The following is a 10,756-nucleotide window of genomic DNA, read 5'->3' on the forward strand; positions in this document are numbered from 1 at the left end:
GCAGCCTTCCTGTGTCTCTCCCCTGCCTCCCTCCAAGAAAGTGATTTTTGCTTGGGGTGGGGGACTTGGACAGGTAAGTGTTGGGTATCTGATGATATGATACACTTTGGTGGCAGCATCCATCTGGGGTACCTCTCCTGACAGTTGCCCCTCAGAATAAGCACACATCTGATCCATCACCTTCCTAAAGGTATACCCCAGTCAGTTACCATGGCAGGGCATACCAGCGATGGGCACCTGAGAGGTACCCTCCCAGAGTCACCTCTGCTGGAGGGCATATCTCTACAGTTATCTATCTTGAAGGGTATCCTCCTGAAAGACACCCATATGTGGGGTTCACACCTCCACCAGTCATCCTGCTGGAGCACACCCATTACGGGTCACCTTGCTAGGGACACTACGAGAGCCACTATGGCCTCCATATTTGCCTGGAGTGGGAACAGAAGGCAGTGGGGCAGGGGGAAGGAGTCAGGGGCTGGGTGGGGACCGCCTGCTCCTGCAGTTTCTCATGATTTTTCTCTCCAAGGGCCTTCAAGGAGAGCGAGGTCTCACGGGCCTGACTGGAGACAAGGGGGAGCCGGTAAGAGGAAGCTGGCAGGGGCTGGAAAGGGCTGGAAAGGGAGGAAGAGCTGGGGAGGCAGAGCTTGGACTCTGAAGGGTGGCTGCTCAGTGGAAGCTGGGAGGTGGACTCCTTGAGACTCTCTGCCCTTCTGCCGGGATTCCCTCAGTGTGAGGTTTCCACACTCCCCCAGGAGCAAAGGAGGCCGATCTCCATGTGCCCTGACTCCCTGCCAGAAGCACGCACAGCCCCTGTCCTCCAGCAGCGTCCCTGGGGGCTCCCCTCCCTCCCTCGGCTGTTGTCACTCAGCATCCCAGCCCACCCCCTCTTCCCTGGTCCTCATGCCTGCTCTGGGCTCCCTGCTCCGGCTCAGCTCTCAGGGTCTGGGCCAGGCTGGGGTTCGCCTCCCCAGCCCAGGTCTGTGGTGGTGGTCATGACCGAGGGGACCTGGGGCTTGGGGAGATGGCCCAGTGTGCAATGCTGGGGCAGGCTGGCACCTGCTAGATGGCAGCCCCAGAGGTTTTAGCTTTGGCCACCCTCTTACCCAGTGAGGGGAGAACAGAAATGTTGGGGGGCTATCCATCATGTCTGCCTTTCTTTGCAGGGTCCTCCAGGGCAACCAGGTTACCCAGGTGCCACGGGCCCCCCAGGACTGCCTGTGAGTAAGGGGACCCTTGCTGGGGAGTGGGTGCCAGGTACCAGAGGTTTGGGCTGGTGGTCAGGACACAGCCAGGCTGGGCAACCCTCGGCGGGCTCCCCATTACCGGGCATTTCAGCCTCCTCCTTTGCCTAAAGTCCATGCAGCCCCCTCTCCCCATTGTAGGCCCCCTTGGCAGTGTGGATTGGTCCCACCACTCTGCTCAGGCCTGACTCTCAGAGCACTCTGCCGGGCCCAGACACAGCAAGAACTGAGATCTGCCTCCTGGGGGTGAGGGGTTTGGGAGATTGGAGAGACAGCTTAGAGGTGCCACCCCCACAGAAGCTGCTGGGTGGGTGTGTCCTCCTTTCCACTGGGGGCTTGGGGGGCAAGGTGGCAGATGGGAGGCACGGCAACTTTGGAGCACCCAGCGGTCCTCCCAGTGCCATCCCCCCAGAGCCAGTCTGGGTGCCAGCTGCAGTCTCCGCTCCTCGCATTAGTGCCGTGACGGACTAATTCTGTGGGGCTAATTCCACTGTCTCTTTGCCACTTGTCAGGGCATCAAGGGGGAGCGTGGCTACACCGGGTCAGCGGGAGAGAAAGGAGAGCCGGTGAGTCCCAGCGGTGCGGGGGCGGGTGCAGGGCTGCACGTGGAGCCACACAGTCTCAGGCTGGAGACTTGGCAGGAGCCTGTGAAGGGGAGGATCGTGACCCCTGCTGCCCCCCTGCCCCCAAGCCTGCAGCACAGGCTGGGTGCTGTGGAGGTGGAGGCTGTGAGGAGAATCCCCGCAGGGCTGCCAAGGGGAGGGGGCCAGGAGGCAGCCGCAGAAGCACTCCTCCGCCTCCTACAAAGGAGGACCTGGGATTATAGACCCCCAGTGGACCCCAGCTCCCCAGAGCCACCCTCCAGAGCCAAGGCCTGCCAGGCCCCACGTTGAGCACAGGAGTTGGGCTGTGACCAGATGAGGACACTGGGGCCCCCAGAGTGACAAAGCTGAGACTCACCCAGGCTCCCGAAGCTAGTGAGTGAGTTAGTGGTGGAACCTGGGCTTGAACACACATCTATCTGGTGACAAACCTCACAAACCTCAGATCTAGGATCAGCCAAACTGGGACTGCAGCCTTACAGATTCACCAATTTCAGTGAGGCCCCAGTGGGATTCAGCAAACTCCATCAGGCATTTACTCAGTAATAGATATTTCTCAGGGGCCTGTGGGGTGCCAGGCTCCCCTCTGAGGATGTCTCCATGAACAGAGCAGGCAGTTGCCCTCTTGCCCTGCCGTGGGGGAGGCAGCTGCCAGATGAATAAACAAGTGCCTAGGAACGATGAGGGCTGGGACTCATGGAGGAAATGGGACAGGGGAAGGGGCTGGAGAGGTGTTTGGGCACCATCGAAGCAGAGGGGCAGGAAGGCCTCTCTGAGCAGGTGGCATTTGAGCTGAGAGCTGACTAGCAGGAGGGAGGGATCCCTGTGGCTGTCTGTACTGGGGAATTCCAGAGGGAGAGGCTGGGTGGGGCACTGCAGGAACAGCTTCCAGCCATCAGATGATTTGGCAAGGGTTCAGGGGACCTAGGAAGGGGGAAGGGGGCATTCTAGGTAGAAGAGAAAGCTGTGCTAAGGGTGCAAAGGCCTGGGGGTGTGAGGGTATAGAGTGTGTCAGAGAACAGCAGTCTGACTGAGCAAGGCGGAAGATGAGAAGGAGAGAGGGAGGAGAAGTGGGAAAGGGTGACTGGTGCCAGATCACAGGCTGCCTCAAAGACCAGCGTTGGTGGAAAGTGTGCGCCCCACTCAGAGGCAGAGGGAGCCGCATAAGGTGTTTGAGCAAGAGAGTGACATAATCAGAGCTATACTGGAGGAGAAGAGGGCAGCCATTTGCTGGCTGGCCTGGAGTGAGCCAGGAGGTGGCAGGACGAGTTAGGAGGCTGGTTCAGTAGCTCGGGCAAGAGCAGGGAAGCCTGAGCAGATCAGGCAGAGGGGGCCTGCCAGCCCAGGGGCCTCCCAGCACATGCCACCTCTGTTCTGGGCAGTTCCCTGTCACATCCCCCTACCTCATCCTTCACCTCCCCAGGAGGAGTGACTGATTCTGTTCCTTTGTGTCCTTAGGGGCCCCCAGGATCTGAAGGCCCCCCAGGCCCCCCAGGCCCAGTGGTGAGTGAAGGAGGACATGGGGAGATGTGGTCCTGGTCTTGTCCTGGGGTCTGAGGGCAGGAAGATTAGGTTTCGGCTGCATTGTTCTCTGTGGGTGACAGGGTCCCAGAGGAGAGCGAGGACCCCAAGGTAACTCCGGTGAGAAGGGCGACCAGGTGAGTGACGACTGGGACCCGGCTACTGGGAGGCAGGGAAGGAGCTGGGTCCCTGGTGATCACCAGCTCTAGTCTCCCCACCCTACCTGTCCTTGGGTTGTGACCTACCTCATGCCCAGAGCCTCACCTGCCAGCCATGGTGGGCAGAGGGGAGGGCAAAGCCCATGGGTTTGAGGGTGCCCCCCCGTCACTCTTTCCACCTGGGCAGCCAGGCAGGAGAGAGGGGGTGGCACAGCACACTGTCCCTTGCTTCTCACCCTAGGGATTTCAAGGCCAGCCAGGCTTTCCGGGCCCACCGGTGAGTGAAGAAGACACAAAGCCAGCTCTGTCTGATGTGGTCTCATCGGGAGGGGCAGGCCTGACCAGGCCAGGCTGGGGGAGGATGGTCCTGGGGAGAAGAGGGGAGAGGCAGGGGAGAACGGCCTGGGTGGCCAGGCCTGATTCCAGGAACCAGGACCTGGAGAGCCCAGCCTCTTGTGTGGGCCCCAGCCCAGCAGGCCAGGCAGACATAATGCTCCCAAGTGGTGCTTCTAGGAAGTCAAAATGAATTGCATTAACAACAGTGCATCACGCACAGGAAGAATAAAGAAGGAGAGCTCCCCCTCCAGCCCCACTTTCATTCCTGCCTGCCCCTTTGTTGATACAGGGTCCCCCTGGATTCCCAGGCAAAGTTGGATCACCTGGCCCACCTGGCCCTCAAGCAGAGAAGGTGAGCAGGACCCTGGGTTGGCAAAGTCACAGATCTGAGCCATGCAGCTCCCATGCCCCTGTCCCACCCCTAGCATCAGGCTTTCAGAAAATTCCAAGACTGACCCAGTTGCACTGAGGCTGGGAAAAGAGGCCTCCAGGATGGCCCAGTGACTACTGGAGGCCGACAGGGCTTGCAGTGGACCAGTGGGCTCCTCGGGATGTCTGCTTGGCCCAGGATGCCTGCGGCCTCTGTGCAGCCCAGGCCCTTGTCTGCTGTGATGGGGGGAAAGGCAGGGAGGTAGGTGGGGAGGAGGCAGGGGGTCTGATGGAGGAGTAGAATGTGATAGGCAGCCCAGGCCACCTTCGTCTCCTAGGCGGGAGGATGAGCGAGGAGCTGAGAGAAGGGGGAAGCGCGTCCTGAAGGAGGACACCAACGTGGAAGGGGAATGGGCTCCTCCTGGGTAGCCGTGCTCCAGTTGTCCCCAAGGGCCCAGAGAGGGCAGGGGTGGCCCGTGTCCTGCCTGGTGACAAGGGTTGGGGGAGCAGCAGTTGGCGGAGCTCCTATGCTGGCTGCTCTTGATTTTGGCTTGATAAATGCTGGAGACATGGCTCTGCCTTGGCTTGGGGCTGACATCCCTGTCTCGGCCCAACCTCTGGGCTCCCTAGACGTGCTGAGTGGGTGGTGTAAGAAGCCTGAAGACTGACTTCTGAGCTTGGGGTCGGGGGACCTGGGTTCAGAGGGACAGGCAGGAGCCTCTTTCCCCGAGCCTTGTGGAGAGCCTCTTTCCCCTGAGAGCACACGCATGAACGTCTCACTGTGCAGGTGAGGAAACTGACACCCACAAGGCTTGGGGCAGCCCAGAGGCACACAGTGGTGTTAGCAGCAGAGCTGAGACTTCCTTCCCAGCTCCAGGAGGACCCAGGCCCCTCACTACCTCCGCAGAGCCCATGCTGAGCAGCCATGCTTGGGACAGTGGTGGTTGCTAGCCCCCTTCCCCTTCCCCTTCCTTCCCCTCCCCAGGACCTGAGTGGCAGCCCCTGCTCTCCTTAGGCTGGTCATTGCAGAGAATCCCAAACCTCTGGCCAGTGGTTCTTCATCCCAACTGCCAGTGGGGGCCAACATTGGTTGGGGCTCTGCTGACCCCTCCTGGTGGCTGGTGGCATTACAGAGCCCCCGAGTTCTTTTTCCCCTTTGCTGGGTCTCTCTAGCGAGATTCCTTCCCTTGACCACCCTACAGCCACTGATCCAGGGCAGCCACCCTCTCCACACTGGGAGAATGCAGCCACCTTCCCTGCTATGCTGCTTGCCTCCCCCCGCCTTTTCTGGTAAACATTCCAATCCATGCATCAGTTCTCATCACTCTTCTGCTTTGAACCTTCAATGGCTCCCCAGTGCCTGTAGCAGGGGTTTTCAGACTTTATTTTGTAGTCCCAGAGTCTTTTTATCACATAAAAGCAAATGTAAAAACCTCGATCTATAAAACAAATACAAGTGGAGATTCCCTGGCTAAGACAACGGTGGGGGTCCTAGAGTCCCTCTCTTCAGTCCCCACTTCATGCCCCCAGCTTCCAGGCTCCCCCAGGAGCCCCAGCGCTCTGAGAAGTACAGCTTAAAAGCCACTGACTGTTCGATAAAGTTTAGCACAGCGTTCAGGGCCCCCACTCATCATGGTGACTCTTCCAGCCTCTTCTGCCTGCCGGCCCATCCCACAGGCTCCCCCAGACGCCCTGGCCAGGCCAGGCATGTGCCCACTTGCAAGTCTTTATCCTTCTCTTAGGTTCCCTCTGGCATGCACTTTTCTCCTCCACCTGCCCAATCCCAGACATCCTCAGAGTCTAGCATCTGGTGACACTTCTGTGACACTTTCCCTGATCCCCAGCCAGAGGGAACTGCTCCCCGCTCCTGAGCTCCCTGAGCCCCTTTCCACACAGAACACTTGGACTGTTGTGTTGCCCCTGGTTGTGTTGGGCCCATGACCCTCACTGGACTGTGAGCTCCTTGAGGACAGGGGCACCCACTTTTTCATCTTGGGGAATCAGAGCCCACATGATGCTGCGTGCGCTGTTGAGGCCTCTGTGCAGCCCGGGCCCATGTCTGCTGGGATGGGGGGAAAGGTAGGGAGGTAGGTGGGGAGGAGGCAGGGGGTCTGATGGAGTAGAATACGACAGGCAGCTTTCACAGTGGATTGAAGCTGTGGTTTCAGTTCAGCACATGCTACTGAGCCCCTGCCATGCCAGCCCCTGGGTCAGCACTGGAGAAGATGCCCTGTCCCTTCCTCATGGGGCAGCAAGGAAAGGGGATGCTTTGCAGATGAAGACAGATCCTCCTGGGGAGGCGACGTGTGGCACATATGCAGTTAGACAGGGACAGATTGGGCCCAGAAGCCAGCTGTCCTGTTTCCAGCAGTCACCAGGACCCTTGACCCAGGGCCTGGTCTCCACGGGTGGGGCAAAGCCCTGCTGACTTTATTGTGGGGTGGGGTGGGGGGCTGGTTTCCAGGGCAGCGAAGGGATTCGAGGCCCATCAGGCCTGCCTGGCTCCCCTGGGCCACCGGGACCTCCTGGGATTCAGGTGAGTGTGTGCCCTTTCAGCGTGGCAGACGTGTGCGATGCGTGCGCATGTGTGTGGTGCATGTGTGTGTGTGCTGGGGTGGGAGTCAGGGGAGGGGTGGAGAGAATTGAGGGGTTGGGCCAGGCCTCCCACCTCCTAAGGCTCCCGCACCAGCATGTAGAAATGCCTCTTTCCTGTTTCCAGGGCCCCGCTGGTCTGGATGGTTTGGATGGGAAGGACGGCAAGCCTGGCTTGAGGGTGAGATGATGGGCTGGGAGGGCAGGCACCCCTTCCTCTCCTTTTTGCCAGAGGAGCCAAAGTCAAGGGAACCCTGATGGAAAGAACCGAAGTATCCCCGTCTTTGTCAGGGGGCACCCATGCCCTCCCTCGGTCTGTCTCCCTCTACCCCAGCTCCCCGATGGCACCACAGCCCCTTGGCTTCCCAGTTCTCCTAGTGGCCTTAAGCAGGTTAGGCGAGCTAGGTCTCACCAAAGGCAGGATGGTGAAGGCACTATGTGTGCAGAAACTCAAGACAGCTGAGGAAACCAGGCTGGGCTTCAGGAAGAATCAGGGTGTGGACATGGAAGGACTTGAGCAAGCCCTGGCTCCTTGGGTTTTGCTGGGGAATCTGAAAGGGCTGGGGCCACAGGACAGGGTAGAACATCAAAGTCAACCCCCTTATATATCCCAAAGAAGGAAAGCTAAGGCCCGGAGAGGGGCTGGAAGTCACTGAGGATCCACAGCCAGTCAGAGGCTGAGCCAGGCTTGGATTCTTCCCTCCATCTTAGGATAGCTGGGGAGGGCTGGAGAGAGGGGAGGACAGAGGTATGAGTTGGATACAAGCTGGGCAAAACTCTTGTCTCAATCCTCCTCGTCTCTTTCCCTAGGGGGACCCTGGTCCTGCTGGCCCCCCTGGACTCATGGGACCACCGGTAAGTTGAGCTGCAGGAAGGAGTTGGAAGCTGCGAAGTTGCAGCTTCTGCCTGGGTGGCTGCAACAGCTCAAATCCAGATCCTCCGTGGACCGTGTTGTGACTTTGGATTGGTTTGAATTGTTTGAACTGAGGAAGGAGGAGTGGGAAGAGGCCCCCAGCTGACATGAGGGACATGAGAACTCCCTGCTTTTTCTTTCAGGGCTTTAAGGGGAAAACAGGACATCCTGGCCTCCCAGGACCTAAGGTAAGGGCTGGTGACCCCTGCCAAGCAGGTTATCTCTGCTCTCCTGAAGGCTTGCCCCCAGGCATACATGGCAGCCTATCCTGGGCAGAGAGGCCATCCCAGCATCAGAGCCTCCTGGGGCCACTGGTGCCTGGCAGACTGGGTCAGGGCTTCTCTGTCTACCAGCTGGAGGGCGTCAGAGGGCCTCTGGCCAAAGCTGGGGCAGGTGGCAGGGTCCCTCTGATGTGAGGTTGACTTGGGGTAGGGATGTCAAGTGAAGGTCTGGTAAGCTCCAGCTGCTCCTCTCTCTTCTAGGGTGACTGTGGCAAACCAGGTCCCCCTGGCAGCACTGGCCGGCCTGGCGCAGAGGTGAGGGCCAGGGATCCACATGGCTGCCTTCAGTTTGCCTTCAGACTCTGCAGAGTCTGGGATGCAGCCACTTCCTGCTCACTGGCAAAGTGGCTGCTTTCTGTCCTCAGCCTTCTGGGAGGGGTGTCACCCAACACTGCACGTCTTGAACTTTCTCCCTCCTATTAAGGGTTGTAACTGGTTCTGCTCCCTGGAGGTTACTGGGTCACCAACCTAAAAAGGCAGGGCCTGGCCTGCTCAGGCTGAGGATCTGCCTTCTCTACCTAACTCTCCGGGAAACTTAGGTCTGGAGGCTGGGAATTGGCCCAGCTCGTTTGGCCATTGGCGTTACCATGTATTCTGCCCAGCCCCCTCCCATCCGACAGCCACATGGTGCAAGCAAGTCAGTTTCAGTGTCATTTTTTTCCTTTTTCTGGCTCCTGCAGGGTGAACCTGGTGCCATGGGACCCCAGGGAAGACCCGGTCCCCCGGGACACGTTGTGAGTTGAACCACTTTTGTCTCTGTCTCCATAAGAGTTAGCATTTTGGCGGGGTGGTTGGTGGCGCGTAGGCTGTCATGACCTGAGAGAACTTGCCATAGGGGCTGCCCCAGCCGTGGGAGCACTGGGGCCACTCCTTCTGTGGTTTCCAGGCTTTTCGTTATTTTCTTATTTTCTGGGCACATTCAAGTTCACTTATCAGATTGAGGTCATTCAGTCAACAAATAATCGTGGAGCCCCTGCGCCATGCCAGGCTTGGGGGACTTGCTGATGAGCTGGATTGGGGTTGGGGAGACAGAGTGACAGAAAGAGAAGAACCAGGGGTGACTCCTGCATTTGACTTGGGCAACTGGGTAAATAGGTGGTGTGTTTCCCAAGATGCGGTGACTTGGAGAGGACATTTATCAAGCAACAATGAATTTCCTGTCTACTTTACTCATCACTAACATAGATGACTGCCAGGCAGTGCCTTTGATCAGTGTGACGGCACTGAGCTGATGGGACTCCAGAGAAAAGCGAAGATACTGGCATTTTGTTGCAGCCCTGTTGTGGCTGGCTGCATAATAATTTCCAGGAGGCTTTTGGAAATGTTAAAAATAGTTCATGACCGAAAAAAAAAAAAAAAAAAAAAGAACTCTCAGGCCCCCATCACTATTTTTATGCATCTCAAGGGGTCCAGAGGCCCTGGATTGAGAATGCCATATCAAGCCTGGTTCCCCCTCACATTACAGATGACAGGGGGAGGTGCACTCAGAAGCGTGGCCCCATTGGAGACTCAGTAGGGCTGAGGCCGAGGGGATGCAGGGTTCCGCCTCTCTCTTCCGTGCGTCCAGCCCCTTCGTCTTGCAGTGTGGCAGTCTCTGTGCTGGACACTTCCACCCCAGGAGACTGGAGATGAATAGAACAGAGGCTATGGCCTCTGGAACGTGCCACCTGGGGGTGTTGTGGGAAGCACTGTAAGAGAGACCCAAGTGCCCTGGGGGTTCAGAGAAGGTGTCACTCTGATCAGGGAGGTGACCTTTCGCACCACAGAGGCATGGATGTAGGCATCAGAGCTAGGGAAGGGCATTTCGGACGCAGCCCTAGTGCAGCAGCAGGGACTGTCTGGGTGTTGGAGTCCCGTGCGCTCCAGTGTTGGCCAGCAAGTGTTAGCTCCTTGTCACTGTGGATGTCGGGGTCAGTGCCAAGCCCCTGCCCCTCACCCCCTGCTACACGGACCCCCAGCTTCTGGTCTTCCCTCCTCCATAGAACAGCAGGAAGTGGACTGCCTTTAGGGAAGCAAGGGTCTCAGTGGCCACCTAGGCCAGGGAGTAACTCCCCCAGGCCTTTGTCCTCTGCACTTGGCCTCTGGCCATGGCTTTCAGATCATCCCCCTCAGCACAGCCCCAGATGCTCCACTCAGCCTGAGTTGGAGGGAGGGTCCTGTGTGCCCAGGACCCCCAGGCCTCAGCTCTGGGCGCAAATCTTGTCAGAAGCTCAAGTGCGAGACCAGAGCGAAGGAAGGTTTCCAGAGGAAATGGAGCTGCTGAAGTTTAGAGCTTGTTTCTGCTGTCAGGCCCTGTGCCTCCCAGGGGTCTTACTATTAGAACCTGTTTCTATCCCACTGACTCATCTCTCTTTAGGGGCCACCAGGGCCTCCAGGCCAGCCAGGACCAGCTGGGATCTCTGCAGTGGTGAGTAACATGCTCCGCTCCTTCCTCCCTCCCAGGAGTTTTGCCCTGCTTGACTGTGGGCTCCATTCAGAGGAAGCTGGGGGGATGAAGAACAGTTTGTCTCATCCCCTCCTTCCCTGGTGTCAGCCTCTCCTGCCTCCAAAGATCTCACCTTCCAGGATGTGGCAGAGGGCTTTGGAGAGGGCTGGAGGTCATCTCAGAGTCCTGCTGCAAGTTCAGGCAGTGCCACCTCTCCCTGTAGTCCCTGGCACACGATGGGGTGTCTGTCTTTGGCTACATGGGAGTCCACTTTGCCTGCTTTCCTCCCCTCTCACTGTCCCCCTTCCTATTCTCTAG

The 10,756-nt window shown here is 58.4% G+C and overlaps 1 protein-coding gene across 4 annotated transcripts in view; it reads left to right on the forward strand.

Annotated features, from left to right (window-relative positions):
• The window catches only part of COL16A1 (collagen type XVI alpha 1 chain), a 51,830-nt gene that overhangs the window by 34,997 nt on the left and 6,077 nt on the right, over positions 1-10,756 (forward strand). For all 4 annotated transcript variants that reach the window (XM_004025347.5, XM_019014225.4, XM_019014232.4 and 1 more), the window contains 14 exons: positions 527-580; positions 1,164-1,217; positions 1,754-1,807; positions 3,302-3,346; positions 3,448-3,501; positions 3,764-3,799; positions 4,148-4,210; positions 6,692-6,763; positions 6,947-7,000; positions 7,630-7,674; positions 7,876-7,920; positions 8,215-8,268; positions 8,694-8,747; positions 10,370-10,420. In XM_004025347.5, the coding sequence (XP_004025396.1) occupies positions 527-580; positions 1,164-1,217; positions 1,754-1,807; positions 3,302-3,346; positions 3,448-3,501; positions 3,764-3,799; positions 4,148-4,210; positions 6,692-6,763; positions 6,947-7,000; positions 7,630-7,674; positions 7,876-7,920; positions 8,215-8,268; positions 8,694-8,747; positions 10,370-10,420 (735 nt within the window). The remainder of the gene's footprint in view (positions 1-526; positions 581-1,163; positions 1,218-1,753; positions 1,808-3,301; positions 3,347-3,447; positions 3,502-3,763; positions 3,800-4,147; positions 4,211-6,691; positions 6,764-6,946; positions 7,001-7,629; positions 7,675-7,875; positions 7,921-8,214; positions 8,269-8,693; positions 8,748-10,369; positions 10,421-10,756) is intronic.

This window comes from Gorilla gorilla, chromosome 1 (genome assembly GCF_029281585.2).
Source record: "Gorilla gorilla gorilla isolate KB3781 chromosome 1, NHGRI_mGorGor1-v2.1_pri, whole genome shotgun sequence".
NCBI classification, from domain to species: Eukaryota; Metazoa; Chordata; class Mammalia; order Primates; family Hominidae; genus Gorilla; species Gorilla gorilla.